Source organism: Henckelia pumila, chromosome 2 (genome assembly GCF_033568475.1).
Source record: "Henckelia pumila isolate YLH828 chromosome 2, ASM3356847v2, whole genome shotgun sequence".
Taxonomy (NCBI): domain Eukaryota; kingdom Viridiplantae; phylum Streptophyta; class Magnoliopsida; order Lamiales; family Gesneriaceae; genus Henckelia; species Henckelia pumila.
In genome coordinates, this window is record NC_133121.1 from 95,350,473 (window position 1) to 95,370,995 (window position 20,523).

At 34.3% G+C, this 20,523-nt stretch overlaps 2 protein-coding genes across 2 annotated transcripts; both read right to left on the reverse strand.

Annotated features, from left to right (window-relative positions):
* Nucleotides 1-4,032: 4,032 nt before the first annotated feature.
* Nucleotides 4,033-7,970, reverse strand: LOC140882998 (uncharacterized). The gene is made up of 4 exons (XM_073289282.1): nt 6,827-7,970; nt 6,590-6,739; nt 5,297-5,482; nt 4,033-4,402 (listed from the first exon to the last, which is right to left on the reverse strand). The coding sequence occupies exons 1-4, from the start codon at nt 7,928-7,930 to the stop codon at nt 4,322-4,324; spliced, it is 1,521 nt and encodes a 506-aa protein (XP_073145383.1). The 5' UTR covers nt 7,931-7,970; the 3' UTR covers nt 4,033-4,321.
* Nucleotides 7,971-9,404: 1,434 nt separating this feature from the next.
* Nucleotides 9,405-16,849, reverse strand: LOC140880341 (ABC transporter D family member 2, chloroplastic). Its single transcript, XM_073284696.1, has 10 exons — nt 16,432-16,849; nt 16,126-16,324; nt 15,954-16,021; nt 14,317-14,643; nt 14,008-14,172; nt 12,040-12,268; nt 11,241-11,473; nt 10,822-11,146; nt 10,052-10,311; nt 9,405-9,886 (listed from the first exon to the last, which is right to left on the reverse strand). Exons 1-10 carry the CDS (start codon nt 16,678-16,680, stop codon nt 9,701-9,703), a joined length of 2,241 nt encoding a protein of 746 aa, XP_073140797.1. The 5' UTR covers nt 16,681-16,849; the 3' UTR covers nt 9,405-9,700.
* Between the last annotated feature and the right edge of the window lie 3,674 nt (nt 16,850-20,523).

Genomic DNA, 20,523 nt, shown 5'->3' on the forward strand with positions numbered 1-20,523 from the left:
TGATAAGAGCCTTTATCTACCACTGGGTCATTTGGTGCATCACATAAGCCGTGATTGACTTCAATAGGGGTGTCCACCGGCTTGCAGCCCATCTTTCCTGAGTCCTTCAACAAATCCAGCACGTATTTTTGTTGGGAAATGAATATTCCATGCCGTGAGTTAGCCACTTCAATTCCTAGAAAGTATTTTAACTTCCCAAGTTCTTTGATATCAAACTCTTTGAGTAGGCGCTGCTTTAGTTCCTGTATTCCTTCTATATCATTCCCAGATACTATCATATCATCAACATACACCAGCAGAATAGTCACTCCCCCTGAAGCCGAGTGCTTCACAAACAAAGAATGATCCCCTTGGCTTTGTCTGTATCCCAAGGTAGTCATGGCTTTAGTGAGTCTTCCAAACCAAGCCCTTGGAAATTGCAGGAACTCGTGTGAAGTTCAGAGGTGGTGGTGCTACTGTAGAGGCTGGAAATTTCTTCCTGGAATAGGTTTTGAGTGGCTGTGTTTGGGTTTCTTGTTCCTTATCCGCGATCATATCACTATGTGGAGCTGATTTGGCAGTTTGATCAGGAAGTATAGATGGTGGGCTGTGTAGTAGTGGCAGTGTGCTAGAGTCGAAGGGAAGATCAAGTGAAAGACTTATATCCCCTCCATCTCTATCTGTTTTGTCTTCTGGAAATTTTGAGGGAAAATAAGACTCATTTTCCACAAAGGTTACATCAGCGGAAACAAAAGTTTTTCGAGTGGAAGGATGAAAACACTTATATCCCTTTTGAGTAGAGGAGTACCCGATAAAGATACATCGAAGAGCTCGAGGGTCGAGTTTTCCTCTATTTTGGGAATGTATATGAACGAAGACAACACTTCCAAAAATTCTAGGAACAAGATTATTAGACGCAGTAAAATGAGGAAAAATTTTTGTGAGAATTTCTATTGGGGTTTTAAAATCAAGAATACTAGTGGGAAGTCTATTAATAAGGTGTGCAGCGGTAAGAACAGCTTCTCCCCAATATTGTTTCAGAACATTTTTGTGGAATAGTAATGCTCTTGTGATATTTAGGAGGTGGCCGTTCTTTCGTTCAGCCACGCCGTTTTGTTGTGGTGTATTGACACAAGAGGATTCATGCAAAATGCCTTCTTTTTGAAAGAAAGAAGAAAGGGACATATTAAAGTAATCTTTGGCATTGTCAGACCTAAATCTTTTAATTCTCACATCAAATTGCGTCTTAATCATATTATAGAATTTTGGAAAAATAGTGCTAACTTCAGATTTATTTTTCAAAAGATAAATCCACGTCACGCGAGTGCAGTCATCGATAAAAGACACAAACCACTTGGCACCAGAGATATTGGGAACACTAGAGGGACCCCATATATCGCTATGAATTAAAGAGAATGGAATAATAGTTCTTTTATTGCTTGCTGGAAATGAAACACGTTTGTGTTTTGCAAATTCACAGTCATTACAATGAAAAGACTCTAATTTATTTTCTTTAAACCATAAAAGAAACATTAGCTTAAGGACCCTAAAGGAAGGATGACCTAAACGATGATGAAAAAGCCAAATTTTATTTTTAGTTGACAAAATAGACTCAGAAAAGAATGATGCGGATAAGGATCTCTCCACCCTAGTTCCTCCACTTTGACTTTCTAGATAGAAAAGATCATTCCTCTCATTAGCACGTCCAATCATCCTCTTCATTTTCAGTTCCTGAAACTCACAGTGGGAAGAGAAGAAGGTTACACAGCAATTGGAATCCATGGTTAGTTTCTTAATGGAGATTAAGTTTGCCAACAACTTTGGAACATGGAGGACATTTTTAAGAACAAGGGATGTGCTTATATAAATATCACCTTGACCAGCAATGGTAGTGAAAGATCCATCAGCTAAGGTGATTTTCTTATGGCTAGAGCATGGTGTATAGGTAGAGAAGGATTTGGAATTATAGGTCATGTGATCAGTGGCTCCGGAATCGATTATCCATAACTTTGGAGAAATCTTTTCAGAGATATTAACAAAGCAAGAAATAGGACCGATACCTGAAAAAGCCAAGGAGCTAGTACCTGACGAGGAGGGTTTCTCAAGTGACCCTAAGAAAATTTTCAACGCCTTAATCTCCTGCTCACTTAATCTTGCAGCAAGGTTTTGTGTGCTTCCTTCATTGTTTAATGGTGCACTTACCATATGTGCCTTTCCTCCTTCATCAATGTTTCGATCAGGCCTACCATGTAGCTTCCAACACTGATCTTTGGTGTGACTATTCTTTTTGCAGTAAGTGCAATATAGAGATTCACAACTGTTGAATCTTGATTTTTTGTGTTGATTGTTGAACTTGTATTCCTTTATCCCAACCGTTTTAGCAACAAGTGCAGATCCTTCCTCTCCGCGGGTCTCGAGCATCACCCGTCTGCGGCCCTCTTCTGCCCGAATGGTCGAGATTGTTTCATTTAAGGAAGGCAGATCGGCCTTCCCTAAAATTTGCACTCTGACTGCATCGAACTCCATGTTGAGGCCAACCAAAAATTCATAGGTTCGTTCCCTTTCAATAAACTGCTTTAAGACTGTAGCATCTGATGCACAAGTCATCTTAATGCACTGGTATTGATCCAGCTCTTGCCATAGTCCTTGTAAGAGATTAGCGTACTCTGTTGTGGTCTGATTTCCTTGCTTTGTTGTTGCGATCTTTGACTTAACTTCATAAATCTGGGCTGCATCATTAGCCCTGGAGTAAGTCTGTCGCATGGCCTCCCAAATTTCTTTGGCTGATCCAAGGAACATGCATGTATCACTAATCTCAGGCAGCATCGAATTCCATAGCCAAGACATTACCATGGAATCTTGTTCATCCCAAGATGCATATTTGGGATCCTTCTCCGAAGGTCCAGTACCTGTTAAATGATCCAGCCGTCCTCGACCTTTCAAAAAGGTCTTGACAAGTTGGGACCATTTCAAGTAATTTTTTCCATTCAATCTATGAGCAGAATGAAGATTTTGTAACTCCCCTGTTGCCGCAATATGTTCGATGGTGGCAACATCAGATTTAGGACTAGTTACGGTACTATCGGACAGTTTACTGGAGATGGATGAAAAGTGGCTCTGATACCAAAACAAAGCGTAGAAAATAATATATTTCTTATCTTTTCCAACTGATTACAATGTAACATATAAATAAGAGCCTAATCTTCTAAATCTAGTAATGAGATCCCTACAAATCTGGGATAGAATATTCACCATACAAATAACATAATCTGCAGGATTTATCTATTATAATAGAGAATTAATTCAAATCATATATTATTTACAGAATCTGACAATATATCAAAATTGAAATAATGAATCTCTCAAAATTCTCAGTATATTGTATCATGATAATGAATTTCTTCAAATTCTCAATATAAAATCATGTTGTGCTACTTTATAGCCATCAACATATTCATGATATTTCATGGGCACCAATATATCAATTATTTTCATTGTGCTACTTCTAGAGCACCGATGAATATCTCTTTGTGCTATTTCTAGAGCACCAATGAATATCTCTCATAAATTTGAGTATTGACAACACGTTGTGCTATTCCAATAGCATCAATAAAACGAAAATTATTTTCATTCTCAATTGGTTACAGCATCGTGCTGATAACGTGTTATAAATCATAATAAAAATAGAGAATTTATATGAGTCAATACTCAGGTGCAATTATTATTGAACTCAATCACCCTATTTATATGAAAAGATTACAAGATAAAAATCTTTACAGATATTATCTTGACATATTTATAAAGATCACGAATCTTCCAAATCTAACTAAATAAGATAATCATCTATAATAATAATATATTTATAACATCTTTTACCAATTTTTTAGAGCATCTTCGAACAGTCGAATTAACTCATCCAATACTATTTTTTAACAATATTTTATTAATTTAATTTTAAATAATCAATAAATTAAGTTAGCCATAAAATTAAAACATTTGATCATGTACTGTTCAAAAGTGAAAATAAAAGAACACGATATATTTTTGGTTCATTAAAATAATCTAAATTTTTTTGATATTTTATACAAGATGCAATGAGCCAACAAAATTACTAGTACATAATGAAAAAAGAGATCGGGAATGGTTTATCAAAATCTAAAGCCCATTAAAAAATGGCATGACATGTTAATGAACAAGAAGAAGAGCTGTGCTATGCCTCAAGCCCTGGACAAAATACAAAAAATATTTTTATTTCTTAAAGATCAATGACTCGTGTACCCATGGGTGGCAACTCGTCGGGGGCTTCTTTCTTGATTAAACTGCTAACAAGCACGGGGGCTGCTTACTTGTGTTGTCGCGAAACTTCCATTATTAGCTTATCCATGAACTGACATTTTTTGTCGAACCCCCAGCCTGGATTGCTCTGTACCGTAGCAATGGATCAAATAGGGAAAATCGTGATAATGAAGGCAATTCACAAGCAGGATGATCCTTGGGCTTTTAGAGTGTTGACAAATTTTGATTATACTAAAAAGTAAAAAAAGATCAAGTAGCAACTGGGGTAACCCGTATATAAAACATGAGAATGGAAGACATAAACTTTGAATCCAAAAATGTGATGCGAAACCAATTAAAACCACAAACACGTTCCCTTCAGGCAAATACAAATCAAAACTTGCAGACATTGCAGACAGGTCCCATCTAGAATTGCCAATTGTCAATAAGAATCCATAAGAGCACGTGCACATGAGAACCGCATAGAGGAAAGTCCCCCACGTCGAAGTAGGTAAGATTAGAAAGATTACAACTGTTAGAAACTTAGACTTAGACACATAGAATGTAAAGGACCGAGGCTATGCTAAGCTGTTGAATTTAACATGCATGGATTTCTCACATGAATTTCATGTGGAACCCAAACAATTAGTGAACGATCCACGAATCAGACATCATATGGGATATATCATTCAGTATACTCTAGACTTAACCATTGTCAGGTTGAGAAGAAGGTGTTTTCTAGCCCTTTAGGATAGATAAATCTCAATTACAAAAGGATGAATGTGTAAAGGCTTCAAAACATTTTCCTTCTTTAACATCTGGAACTGAGTCAGTGGTCTAGAACTGCTAATCAAATACTATTTTTCACATTAATATTTTTCGTTCATTCCATTTAAGAAAAAGATAATCATCCGTAAAACTCGGCCCCCCTAAATACATATTTCCTACAACAGTATAAGACTGCAACTGACACAAAAGACACTCAAATAATGCAGCAAAAGGTGCTAATAAAAAAGTAAAAAAAGATAATAAGAGATGTAACCTGTAATGAAAGAACAGCACGCTCAGTAAAGCGTTTTACAGATGCAGGTGCGCTTGCTGGGAGAGTTTTGGCCACTCTTTCTAGCTCTTCTTGCTGTTGCTTGGCAGTTACTCTATCAGGTCCACTATAATGGTCTACAATCTCTTTTATAAGGGGCACAGTCTTCATAGTTTCCTCCATCACTTCCTACAAAATATTAAATAATGTCAGTTAAATATAACGAAGAAATGAAGGCAATAAATGTTTGACAGAAGAGAACGAGACACGCGATTGAGTAACTTCATTATAGGAAACGGCAGTTTGCACTACTCAGATAACTGCTAATTCAATAAGTACTTTCTCTACGGAACCAAAATTTGAATATAAGTACAAACTTAAATATGACAACGTGATGAGTAGGAATACAATCATAAGACCTTAGCAAGAGCAATGTCCAAATGAGAGGCATGTAAAACCCCCTTATCCGGTTTTTCAAGGATTATTTGTAAGAATTTGAATAACGTCAATTTTAAATATTATATCCTTTAGCTGGACAAAGCTCATATCGGCTAATCAATGGAATATTGTAAACAAAAATCAACAAGTATATACCCTGCCGGCCAGGAATATTTTTTCAGCACTAAATTTGGCAAATATGCACATTTCAAGAAGCAAATCAAGGAAACAAGCAAGTCTGACAGTTCTATACATAGTCAAGCAAAATATGAATTCATATAAGTCCTGTTCTCGGTTTATATGCAAGCATTTCAAGCGAATACGAAGTTGTATGATCTGATAAACTATAAAGCGTTATCCTACAACGTAATGCTTTCGGCCGAAACTGCCCGTACAGCTTTTTCGACAAGCTATGTGCATTCATTGATCACGCGACCACATTTCTCCTGTCAAAGGGTCTAACTTAAATGAAACATAGCCATATTTGTTCTTAACTCATAGCACGTTCACGTGAATGCATAAATATATAATAACAAGAGGTCAAGGACATAAATCAAAGTGAGAGTCCTAAAGTTTTGAGAAAGGACTTAAATCAAAGAGCAGTCTAAATTTATCGAGTTCCCAGATTGAATTAGTAACATACAAGTGAATGTTCTGAAATCAGATGCAAGCAAACAATTTATAAGTGTCCATACCAAAAGCATCCGAAACCATTTCGAATTTTCATAGGATTCAACTGTGATAGAACCAAAAATTCAAAGCCTCAAATGCCAGAATCTGAGTATGGTAAAAAAAACAAAATAGATCCAGACAACAATGCAAGAGAATAAAAATCAAGATGCAGTGAATCTTTTTTACCTCCCACTCTTCTTGACTTTGAATCCCTTCATATGCCATAAGGAAAGGTTTCATCTTCTCAAGTGCATCACGCAGAGGGATGGGAGGCTTCTCATCAATATCTGGGTTGGTACCAAACTCTTCCATCAAGTACTCTGGTTCACATTCAATCTGTACAAAAATAATTCCCATAGAAAGGACTGAATGATCTCATCTTTACACGACAAGCCTACAATCAAAAACCTAGAAGTGCATTACCAGTAAGTTAGTGTGAAGTGCATCTATATAAGCATCATCTTCAGGGGAAGGCAGCACCCTACTCGACATTTCCTCGAACCCTTCGGCTAATTGATTCATAACCTCCGGCCCAAGCTTCTCAGCCAACTTCTCTCCATCGGCAGGATCACCAAGATAAAGCCCCTCCGCCTCATCGTCGTCAGAATCCGCATATTTATCTTCTCGTTTTTCTAGGCCTCTGCCTCTCCCGAATCCTCCTTGTCCTCTTCCTCTTCCTCTTCCCCTGCCTCCTCGTGGGCCTAGTCGACCTCTACCACCTCCAATGCCATCACTAACTCTCATGCTCTCACCATCTCTCTTTGACAAAATTCCCATTGCCTTTTTCACTTTGTCCTGAGTCAATTGCTCACCAGCTGAGCTCTTTGGTTTTATTGGCTGCTGGGGTCGGACATGCCGATTTTCACTCTTGGGCTTCAAGGCATCTGCTGCTTCAGGTTTTGTGAGCTTCCCACGACCTGCTCCGGATAAGACATTGATAATTTCGGAAGGCAGGATCTTCTCGTGCCTCACAGGAGATTCAGAATCAATTGAATCGCGGTGTGCATTATCATCCTCAACGAATAGATAGGGCCTTTTGACATTGGGATTCGGTGGCGGCCGTTGTTGGGGTGGCTTAGATTCTTGTGGTGGGATGGTTCTGGGGGGAATAAAACCACCGCCTCGGCCCCTGCCAATGGCAGCAGGACCAGCATCGTTGTTGACGAAGGAAGGGAATGAAGGTAGAATAGGAGGGGAATGAAGAGGTTTACCTCTACCATGGCCCAATGAAGATGGCGATTCGTCTTTGGGAGCAGGACCAGCATCGTTGTTGACGAAGGAAGGGAATGAAGGTAGAATAGGAGGGGAATGAAGAGGTTTACCTCTACCATGGCCCAATGAAGATGGCGATTCGTCTTTGGGAGTGTCCGATTCAGTCTGGGCAGAGCCGTCGACAGTGAAAACGAAGGGGGTGGGTCCGCCACGGCCCCGGCCCCCTCCGGAGGTAGAAAATGCGGCGGGAATGGAGGCAGAGGTGGTGGCGCGGCCGATCAACGGATGGGGGATTTTCCTAATGCTGCTTCTCATCTTGGGTTTTGGGACTGTGCTTCCAAATTCTTCACCTCGTTTCCTTTTCTTTTCTTGTCTTTTGATGGTTTTTCATTCTTATTATTCAAAAAATTGTTCATTTATGAAAAAATAAAATTTAATAAACTCTTATTTATTGGTTAAGTGAGATAAATTTTCTAAAATATAAAATATTATTGGTTCCATCCTTAATTCATTTTTTTTTTGAGAAAATTTCATCCTTAATTCACAGTTATATGAATAAGATTATCTGAAGTTAAAATTCTTGGACAATATTTCAAGCATGCCCCTTTAATATAAAAATGAGTTTTTACAAATCTAAAACGTGAGAGCAGTTGATTCGATCCACATTTTTAATAAAAATTAACATTTTTAACGTAAAAAATAATATTTCTCATGAGTCGTGTTAGAAATTTGTCTAATAAAATTAACTTGTAATACATACTCATAAAGTTTTTGTGCGTGACACATATAAGATGTATTTGTCTGATAATTTTTTTTTTTTTTTTTTCAAATATACAAATATGAGAGGTGAAGAATTTAGCAAGTGCGAGTCTAAATTCAGAGAGAACAAAATTTGAGTTAAATCAAAATAATCGATGTCGATTCTAGTTTGCGCTTTCACAATTTAATAAATAGTATTCCACAAAATGTGTTGCATGATCCTACAGTTCGTTTTTTTTTTTAACGAACAAAATTGAAAATTTTTAAAAATACAAAAAAAAAAAATATAGTATTTTTCTAACCAAATAGTCATAAAAAACGCAATAAATATATCAATTTGACAAAGTAAGAGACATTTTCGTAAATAAAAATATATCGAAGAACACAAAGTAAGTATCATCTTGATAAATAATAAAACATCTAATGACTAAAAAAAAAAAGCCATATAAAATGACTAATTTGTCAATTAATTTGTGTTTTATTAAAAATTAAGTTAGTATATAATGATAATTTCAAATCAAGTTTCACCAATTAATTGAAAGTTAGATAATTAGATGATATGTACTATAATAATATAGTAAGACACATAATATTTTTTTTGTAATTAAATCACAGTGCACGTAGATACAAATTTTTTTTCCAAAAACATACAATTTGTTTTAAAGTTATGATATTAGATACCATTTACAAATAAGAAATTCAACATAATGAATGAATCTAAATATAATGCTTTTGCAACAATACTTGCAAAAAAGTCTAACATAAATATCATCACAACTTGACTTTCTCGTCTTTAGCTTAATGGGACAACATGGGAATGCATGAAATGATGCAAACTCTTTCTCCGATGACTGAAATGAGAAGCTTGAATACATTATCAATTCATGGATCGGGTAGATGAGATCTTAGCATATGAGTAATACCCAAATCATGCATCCAATGGTTCGTATTTTTACACATAAGCGTAATTAATTATATATTGTTCACGTGGTAAATCATAGGACATTAGATCTATCATTGGGATAATACACATATGTTAGGTTGAAATGTACCCATGGATCGCATTGATAATAATTTCTTTGACATGCATCTTTAGTATTTGTTGTCTCACGGTCGGTAAATCCGTGTAATATGCTTCTCCGCTAATGAAGGAACGAGACATCAATGGCAAATCCATTGGTACATTTATACAAACCTACCACTCTAATTTCACAAGCATATAAAAGTAAAAAAAATATATATATCTTGGACTTGTACATTTCAGGCCATTCCTAAGCGAAGGAGTAGATGCGGATACCTCATACCTTGACGCCATTCAGGTCGTTGTTACTGCTTCGAGAGATTGAACGTGGAAGTTTCATTGATGGGCTCAAAGTGCCAGTTGGGATCTACATTTGTCGGTTCCACTGGGGATATACGCAAGACTTGCTCATGGTATTCGTAAAGTGTTTTTCTGTGACCGATGCTTATGTATGTGATCCCTGCAGCTTCGATCAACTGATATATATGTGTCTGCAAGTAATAGTATAGTGTAAGAAGCAAGGATATTGATGCCAATCACCAGTGGTAACTAAACATATGATAATTCCACAATAAAGGAAGAGGCACGCAAGAATTACTAGATAACAAATCTATGACAAAAGATATAGGGAATTGAAGGTAATAAATTTCAGTCACCTCGTTGGCTTCGTCTAAAGCACTAGTAGATTCATCCAAGAGAACTAAGTTTGGTTTTGAAAGCAACAAACGTCCAAATGCTAGACGTTGTTGCTCACCGAGAGAAAGAACACTAGACCATTCATACATGGAATCTAGATCAAATCGGGACAATATATAGCCAAGCCGAACGTCATGTAGGACTTGAATTATATCATCATCAGTAGGCTTCTGAGGCCTTGGATCCATGTCTTGTGCCATCGCTAGGAAAGGTAGTGAACCTGCAAAATAAATCTCTCGACAACTTTAGCTCTAAATAAGTGCATGTGTACCCATACTGGACCTATTTTTCAGGCTTCAATGCATTTCCCAGTTCATGTCCTTTTCAATCTACTAAGATAACATGTGTTTAGAATGTCTTAACAGTGGTGAAAAAATTAACAAAAATATTTCAAGATAACTACCAAAGTTTAAAACATAGTGAATGTGGTTAAGTTAGACGTCTAGCTTTTCTCAGGACTTTCCTACATGGCCGACTGTGTGTATTTCATAATCAAGTAAATCTGTAAATGCAATCAATTGAAACATACAAAAACTTGAAAGTCCTCGCAACATATAAACATTTCATGGGTTTATAAGCATTAACAGTTCAATTTGCTATCAAATGTCCACGTGGAATATTAAGGCAATAGGAAAGAGTACTTTTGAAGCAAAGAAATCTAATATCTATCGCAGTTTCAGCCATGTACGGTGATACTCAGGGATGAGGTGGCATATATGAGATATCATACCAGTTGGTTTATCATTGTCTGACATGGAAACTGAATCTTCACACCAAGTAGGATAAAGCAATTGTTGACGAAGCGTTCCCAAAACCATATATGGTTTCTGAGGAAGGAAAAATACACCTCTTGAACGTTCATTTTTTCGTCTGTTTTCATGGTCCTTGGTCTCTTCCACGGAACTTACTTCAAGAGAAGACCGGTTTGAAGAAAATTGTGATAAAGAATCTCCCTCATTTCTCTCATAAGATGTGACAGTTCCCTTTCCAAAGCTCCAGAGACCAGCTACAGCTCTTAGCAATGAAGTTTTACCACTTCCACTTGGTCCAGTCACCTGTTAATCAAGCCAAGCAATAATAATATTTCCATTCCTTCACTTTCCCAACTCATTTTTGTTATTACCTCAATAATGAAATACAATTACTAACCAGCAAGTGGTTCCTCTCATAGACGTCCAAAGACAAATCCCTGATAAGAATTGCTCCGCTTGGAGTCATTAGAGTCAAATGACTGATACTCATTAACTTTGAACTGTTATCAAGGGGCACAGATCCATTGGAAGTGCTACAGTCGGAAACAATGCATAATTCACGACAGATTTCTTCCAAGTTGTCAGCATCACTTCTAGTGTCTTTGTTGTTTAAAAGATCGTCGAATTCACCTGAGATTTAAACTTTCTAAATTACATCGCATGCTGGCGTGCTGTTGGAAATTTACAACCATCAACAATGCTACAAAAGAAATGCAGCAGTCTATGTAACAAGATCCATACATCGAATAGCACATTAGCACAAATTCAAAATATAAAGGGTAAGATAGAATCAGGCAATCAGCAATGACATTGTTCTATCATAGCCCAAATAAACTATAGTAATCCATGCACATTCACCAAATAAAAAGGTGATTCTCGCCATATTTTGTCTTCCATCAACAACATATACATACCAAATCAAGAGAGCTGTATAAAGCCAAATCAGTGAAGCTGGTAAATAAATGGTGGCCATGATGGCTGATAAAAATTTCTAAAACTGATTATTAACAAAGTTTAAAATTGTTTACTCATGAAGCATCACCGCAGCTCAACATAGAACTTCAACAATCAACAATGACAGGTGGTTTCCACATATCAGCATTTAATAAAATCAGAGTTACATGATAACAGTTGCTCTTACTTCAAGATATTCAAGAGACAATCTTATATACACTTCTAAAAGAGAATCAACTTACCTAGTCGCTCAATGACAGCAGAAAAGGCACTGAGAGCTTGAAATTGGTACACGATGAGGGAAAAATCTCCAAGAATGTGATTAAATGCAGATACAGACTGATTAATGACTCCAAATTCAATTTTTCCAGAAAAATACATGGGTGCAACTACTGCTGCAGGAAGAATCTGGATCAAGTATCTGTAGCCATTGGTGAAGAACTCCAGATTTCGGGAAGAGATCAATAGTTGCTGTAAATTTTAAGATGGAAATATTAATATAATAACATAAGGGACTTACGATATCAAGTATTAACAGCTTTTAATATAAGAAAAAAAACTGGTTTTGAAAGAATGGGTGGAGATAAAATAAATATAAGGATATTTCATAGGGATTACATTATATTTTCATTTGCTTTTCTCTACTCTTCTGTTGGAGATCACGATCAGATCGGTCATATAATTAGATTGATTGTGTGAATCGTAAATTATTATAGATTATGGAATGTGTAGATACGAATCCATAATTTATATTAGGGAAAATTGCATATATCACCCTTGTGAAATCCCGTGTTAGCTAATAACCTTCTGTGAAATTTTTTTAAGCTAATAACCTTCTGTGAAATTTTTTTAAGCTAATAACCCCTTGTGATTCTAGATTTGTAGCATACACACCATTTTCAGCTAAAAAATGACGAAAATACCTCTACATAAAATAAATGATAAATTAAATAGTTCATAAAAGTCAAGGGCATTTTCGTCATTTTTTAGCCAGAAGGGGTGTGTATGCTACAAATCTAGAATCACAGGGGGTTATTAGCTTAAAAATTTTTCACAGGGGGTTATTAGCTAACACGGGATTTCACAAGGGTGATATATGCAATTTACCCTTTATATTTTTTCCTATTTTAGTCTTTCTCCCTGTAATTATATAAACCAGTGTACATATGTTGAAGAATATATGAGATTTACACTCTTCTGACATGGTATCAAAGCATATACTGATGCAGATTATGCAGGATCACCTGTGGATAGGAGATCTACATCGGGATATTGCACTTTCCTAGGGGGAAATTTGGTGACATGGAGAAGGAAGAAACAAAATGTGGTAGCACGATCAAGCGCCGAAGCAGTCGAGCAATGGCCTTGGGAATATGTGAATTATTGTGGATCAAGATAATTCTTGATGATCTTCAAATCAAGTGGGGACCTATGAAACTTTTATGTGATAATAAATCTGCTATTAATATTGCCAATCCAGTGCAACATGATAGGACGAAACATGTAGAAGTGGATAGATACTTCATTAAGGAGAAGATTGATAGTGGACTTATACCGTATGTCCCTACCAATGGTCAACTCGCTGAAGTGCTCACTAAAGGTCTGAACAATCCAGCCTTTCAAGACATGATTTCCAAGCTGGGAATGGAAGATCCATATCTACTAGCTTGAGGAGGAGTGTCGGAAATCACGATCAAATCGGTCATATAATTAGATTGATTGTGTGAATCGTAAATTATTATAGATTATGGAATGTGTAGATATGAATCCATAATTTATATTTTTTCCTTTTTTAGTCTTTCTCTCGTAATTATATAAACCAGTGCACATACGTTGAAAAATATATGAGAATTACACTCTTCTGACGTCTTCTTTTCAGTATTCCTATATTTATCAGGACACTAACAGCAACCAGTGACAATGAAAAGGCAGTACATCAAGTCATCAACCAACCAATCAGGGTAAGAACTAAGGATCAAGTCAATAAAAAGTTATTTAGAATTAGAATTAGATTTACATAATTCTCTATTTCATGTCGCATTTTACAGATAATTGTGAAAGATTGATTCCACCACTATGTTTGAAATTTGATAAGATGAAAGTGAAATACTCAAGGTGAAAAAATCTAAATGACGTGGAAACAGCACAAATGGCTGGTCAGAAGGGTTTAGAAGCTTGTACTACAAAAGACGGCCATATGACTTCCATACACTGAGATTTTCGAATGCGCTTCTGAAACGCTGCATTAGAAGTTGCATCTCGTTTTGTTCGCCACCATAAAATGCAATGGATTCAGCATTTTCTCTAATGCGCACTAGTCCATAACGAAAATCTGCTTCTTTTTTCTCTTGCAAAAAGTTCAGATTCACCAGTCCCTGGAAGGTAAAAAGTTCTCAATACCGAAAGGTAAGTTGTTACAAACACTAGTTTATGATAAAAATATTCTCTTGCTCCAAGGAATTTTAAAAAAGCATATCTATGCAGTTTAATAACTACATAATGTTTAAGGAGAGACTTACCTTTCCAAGGACGATACTGATAGCTGTTCCACCAAGTGAGTAACCCAGAAGAACGAGAAAAAGTGGTGGATAGATCCCATACAAGATATTACTGAAAGATATCAAGTCCACGGAAGCATTGAAGAGTGTCAAGGAAAATGCGAGAGCTGTTGCTGTGAAAGAACTTAAATCATCAACAATTCGCTGATCGGGGTTATCAATTATTGACTGAGATTGTATTTTGTAAAAAGTTCTATTCTTCAAATATCGATCCATGTAATAGCTTGTCATCCAAGATCTCCATCTCAAAGAAAGAGTATCTTTTGCATAATCCCTCAAAACAAAAACCTGAAAATAAAATAATATGAGTATGAATAACTCCTAAAATCAGCAGAAGCAAGGACAAAAATCAATAGAGAAAAATGCAAAAAACACGAGGAAGCATTATTTGAACTCATACATAGTAACACTCCGAGTCTCCATTTAAATGAAGTAAATAAAAGAAAATTCTAGGAAAATTTTTTAATTTCTTCCCTTTCTCACAGAAAATTGTTCCTCGGACATTTGTTGCCGTGTAAGATATAAATCAGTCAAAAAATCATGTATTGAATACTATCAATAGCATATAAAAGGTAAAGGAAATTTTCCACGTAGCATTATTCCTTTGCGAGCCTTGCTGTAATCTAGCATCCAAATATGTTCAGAAACAATAAAATAAGGCACATACTTGTACTTCCCCTGCATGATATATTCCTAAATAGGTAAATGAACACCAGTAAACAATTCACAGGAATTACAATCTGTAATGGAGCTGCTTAGCCTGCTTTATGACACATTTCAGTTCAAGTAACAACATTCTGAAATTATATAATCCTCAGGTAGTGACCAAACAAAATGATGACTAATAAAAATTTGGAAATGTTTATTTTCTATCACTTGAGAAAACATATATATTTGAAGTTCGATGGTCTAAAATGCTTGATATTAGCATGTTAAAATATTATATATGCCCTGGTTGTTAAAAGTACGACGTCTTAGTTCTTAGTTTTTGGTAATTTTTTAGAATCTAGTGTTTTGTTAAAACTTTGCAATGAAGGTGTTGAAATCATTTTCATATTGGTGTTTTGGCCCATAGCTTCGAATTCCTAATAATTTATCGAACTGTGTTAAGTATTTATACCTCACCAGTAGGTAACACACAACGTGTTACCATAACTGTGGTGATGTAATTAATTGGTCAAGTATGATTTCTAGGTGATGGTGAATCAATCAACCTGTGAGTATTTCGAACACTCATATTGTCAGCACTCGTTGTTATGATTACCATTTGATGCATGACTAAATTTGACAAGTCCCTTCGTTATTGTATGTGTTGGATTGAGGTTATTGTTGTGATTTATGGAGCTATGGTCATGTCCAGTTGTCCACGAAGTAGACGAATTGCTTCAGCGGTACAATGATCTTGAGTTGTGAGGTTCAAGCACATCATGAATCTAAAACGTCCAAATGTATTTTAGCCAGAAAAAGATAGAAGCAACATAGATCTAGATTGGATATTAGACATCATGGTGGAAGCAATAAAGACGTTTCATATCCTGTAAAGAATGCAGAGAAGACTAAAACGGGAAATACCTAAGAAAATGGAGCAATGTGCTCACCGGAATGCCAGTAGCAAAAGCAGCCAAGTAATACGTCAGTTGCTTAGTAAACTGTTCTTGGTCCTTGTCTTCAATCACAAGAGAACACATCAGAGAAGTCACCCTCGTTAGTATATCAAACAGCTGCAAAGATAGTACAATAACGTGAAAAGAACAAGGGAAAAAATCATACTGGCGAGGGCATTATAGAAGTCACGGCCAAGAAAATTGAAACCAACACTGATACCCGTTGTCCCCAGAGTAAGTGCAAAAACACCCGCAAGCCGCCACCGAGCAGCGACCTTATCATCGGAAAACCAATAAGGAGCAGCCACTTCCCAAAACCTCTTCAGCAGGATTTGAACATTTGGGGCCTTCCTCCCTGTATTCTCCTACACTCACAACAAAACCAACACATTCTTTTAAAACAAGCACTCAATTTTGACGCATTGTCAACATCCAGAACGGTACATGAATAATCGGAGTGTGAATAAACAACCTGATCAGATTCCGGCGAAGCAGAGGACAAATCACTAACAAAAGCTGGAAACAAAGAGGAATCCGATTTTTTCCTCCGAGTAGCACCAAGAAATGAACGATTAGGAACCAAGCTGAACCGACACAATTTGCGATACTTGATTTGACTGGCTGTAGTACTTGTTGACAAAGCTCGACGAATGTGGAATTTATGTGGTGGAAGGTACACCGTGGATTCCAGTCCTATCATTTCGGTAGATGTCACGACCATTCAACTCCGATTCATTGGGTTTGCTCCGGCGGCCATTGATGCTACTGGATTCCTCCGCCAGTGAGCGGTGGTGGTGCTCAGCTGAACTACTTGGAAGAATCCCGTTTCATTTCCCAGTGGTGGTTGGAAATTTTTCCAATTCAATTTTGTTATTAAAATGTATTATCCGCACACGGCGGCTCATCATATCAATGGCACGGAGGTTTTTTTTTTTTTAGTAGTATTATTATTTTTAATGATAAGTCTAGTAACATCGCGTGAGATCCGTCTTTATTCGTTATCGATCAGTTCAAATAAATAACGGGTCCAATTGATAGTTTATATTGTTTGTTATTTACTTTTTCATATTATTCTTATGTATTTTATTAAATTTTCATCATGCTCTTTGTCCATTTTTTTTACATTATTTATCAATTTTTTTTCTAAATTAAAATTAAAAATAGTTTTATTTTATAATATAAGTTTAACATTTATAATAAATTTAAAACTATTTTTGTATGTATATTACTATTTAAATTGTTTTCATAGTATTTTACCTTTTTTTGGTAATTTCGACAATAAAAAGATTTTATAATACCAAATAGATCAACATCTTTAAGTTGTTTAAAATAAGTCCATCCAGACACTTCAACAACTTATTTTTAAAATAAGACCTGATAGCTTATAAACTCTTAAACAGCTTATAGTCTGTGTGCTTTCAGTATGTTTTTTAAAAATAAGTGTTTTTTTAAAATTAACTTTTAAAACCAAACGTAACATTTTTTTTTAAAAAAAAGTACTTTTATTTTATAAAAAAATGTTTTTGGTCTCTAGCTTCTCTAATCAAAGAGACTCTAAGATAGATGCAAAGAGGAGTGGACTTTGCATTTGGATCTCTGAATGGAAAGGAAGATAGTACGATTGATTTTTGTTTTTAAACGGGTCGACCTTTCACAGATGTCTATATTATTTTTGTTATATGAAACTTATATTTTAGAAAAACTACACATAAAATTTGAATATAATTTGTAATTGAAAGGGCGATCAATTGGGTCTATATAATACAATTTTAGAGAAACTACACGTAAAATTTGAATATTTGTAATTGAGAAGGCGATCAAAATTGGGTCTATATTGTATATCAGGATTGAAATGATCGGATGACAATTAACTATTTTGGTAAAAAAAAATTCAAATGTATATATTTCAATAAATATTACTTAATTAATACTAGCAAATGAGCACACACGTTGCGTGTGAAACATAATATATTTATATTTTTTTTTTGAAAATTTTAATTTAATTACCATATTGTACAAAAATAAATATGATATAAGATTTAGTAATATAATTTTTTATATAAAATATGAGAAATTAAGCATTTCTACAAAATTAAATATGTTTATGAGTTAATGTATGAAAGGATAGGTTTGGAATTAAGAAAAAAAAGGCTTAACCAAAAAAGCAGTTACTATTCACCTCTTTTGCTTTATTAATAGTATAGATTATATATATCTTGCAAATTTTAATACCAGAACTTAAACTATCTTATATATATAGACCCTATATCATCTAAATAACTATGGCATCCGTGTCCTAATTATACATGCACAAAGATTAAAAGCAGTAATCTTCAAAAAGAAAACGAAAAAGCAAAAGAATAACAACAAAATTATTCTCATCAAATTTTGTTGGATACTGGAAATTTTTATTTATTTATTTTTGTTTGCAGATACTCAAAGATTTTTAAGATTAATTATGTATTGCATTGGAGTCTCACTGACGTCGACATTTGTCATGACATCATGATTTTATGGTTAATGTAAATAATCCTAAGTGGATATTTACACAATCTGATTTTGTACATTGGTGATATACAGATTATATATATATATATATATATATATATATATATATATGTACAACTAATATTTAACAAATTTATTTTATTTTATTATATTTCAACGTAAGAGCTGGAAGGGCACATCTCTTTCTCCATTTTTTGCTGTCAGAACAATGACTATGGTGGACTGAGTGGGTTTTCTCCAATTGTGAGTCAAAATATTACACTACTACATGTTTTCTAGTTATTTTCTTTGCTTAATTATTTGGAGTATCTTACTATTTTTTAAAAATAAAATTAATTAATTAATAATTGATTTGGGGTTATATATATATATATATATATATATATATATGTGTGTGTGTGTGTGTGTGTGTATATGTATATGTTTTGATCAGTGCTCAATTTGTTGAATTACTTGATTATATATATATTTTCAAAAATTTATTTGTGAAAATATATCTATCTTCGTTTTTAAAATGTACTAATTATTAAAAAAAATATTATATATATTGCTAAAATCATATATACTAAGCACATATTGGGTCAGTCTGGAAATTATGTACCTTTTTTTCCTTTTGTTTTTAATTATTTCAGAAACAAGTGTTTTTTTATACATATAAAAATAATAAATCTGCTAGAAAAATAAGCAAATATCAGTTTAATTTGAAGTTGAAAAAATTTATTGTAAGAGATCAAATGAGCCTTGGGTAAAATAAGCAAAAATAATTTTTTTTTGAAAAATGACTGAAGTGAATAGGGTTGGATACGGTACGGTATACCGTATCAAACTCTCATATCGTATACTGTACCGTACCGTACCATACCGTACCATACCGATATGAAGAATTTCAATCCGGTACTATACCGAAAATTCGGTATATCGAATTTTCGATATGGAGAATTTTTATACCGAATACCGTACCGAAAATAAAAAAAAATCGGTATACCGACAAATTTCGGTACCGAGTTTTTTTTTTGATATACCGTGAAAAATTTAAAAATAAATAAATAAATTCGGTATATTCGGTATACCAAAATAAAATTTTTTATATATGACGGTATTTTCGATATTTCGGTATTTTTTCCCAGCCCTAGAAGTGAACAATACTAATAAGTGGGTTTTTTTTAAAATGTATGCTACGTTTTACATTAATAACAATAAATTATGATACATTTTAGAATTCAAATGAAAATTTTTGTTATTAAACATTGTAATGTTAGATATATATATATATATATAAAATTTATGATATCTACAAATAGTAAAAAAAAATCTGTGATATAAATGAAGTAGGATAAATATATAGAATGAAATTTAGTAAAATTGGAAGGAAAATAATAATAACAATAATTAAAAAATATATAAACTTAATTAAACAGTTCAAATTTAAAACGCAGTAGTAGTAGGATCTTGTACTTTCAAGTAATTCAAACAGCATCATTAGAATTTAGAATACATATTTTTTAAATTTATTTCTTATAGATTTTGTTCCGTTAAATTTTCTAAAACACCATGTACCATCCCACATAAGTGAATATTGTGGATAACTGCATTTTATTTATTTGTGTGGCTTGTATAAATTCTATTGCATAAATTAGTTATTTTATGTATAATTAGTTTTTAACAATTTTAGATTTAAATAGAACAATTAATTTTATTTTAAAATTTTAATGGAATTTTCTAGTTCTTTTAATCTTAATTGGATGTAATTTTTAATAAATATATTAAAATTATTTAACGTAATTACAACAATTAGTTATAATTATGAATTATCGAAGTATAATGAACATCTTGGTTTGTTAATCTGATCATCTACGTCGGGGAGGAGGAGTTTAATTTGTTAAATTATGTTATAACAACACGTGAAGAATTAATGTATGTCTATTTGTTTAGTTCACAATTCTCCACGTCACGACAATTTACGAATCTATCAGGTGTCATGAGTACGTTAAAAGTTCGTAAATTATGTCACAACAAAACAAATCAAAATTATCTCTGTTGCGACAACATAGATGAT

Coding starts and splice junctions, on each gene's coding strand:
- LOC140882998 (XM_073289282.1), bottom strand. CDS start 7,930: ATGAGAAGCAGCATTAGGAAAATCCCCCATCCGTTGATCGGCCGCGCC. Junction 5,483..6,589: donor AAAGTCAAGAAGAGTGGGAG/GTAAAAAAGATT, acceptor AATATTTTGTAG/GAAGTGATGGAGGAAACTAT. Junction 4,403..5,296: donor GTGCTGTTCTTTCATTACAG/GTTACATCTCTT, acceptor GCTACGGTACAG/AGCAATCCAGGCTGGGGGTT.
- LOC140880341 (XM_073284696.1), bottom strand. CDS start 16,680: ATGGTCGTGACATCTACCGAAATGATAGGACTGGAATCCACGGTGTAC. Junction 16,325..16,431: donor CTTCGCCGGAATCTGATCAG/GTTGTTTATTCA, acceptor TTGTGAGTGTAG/GAGAATACAGGGAGGAAGGC. Junction 9,887..10,051: donor CTTTAGACGAAGCCAACGAG/GTGACTGAAATT, acceptor TATTACTTGCAG/ACACATATATATCAGTTGAT.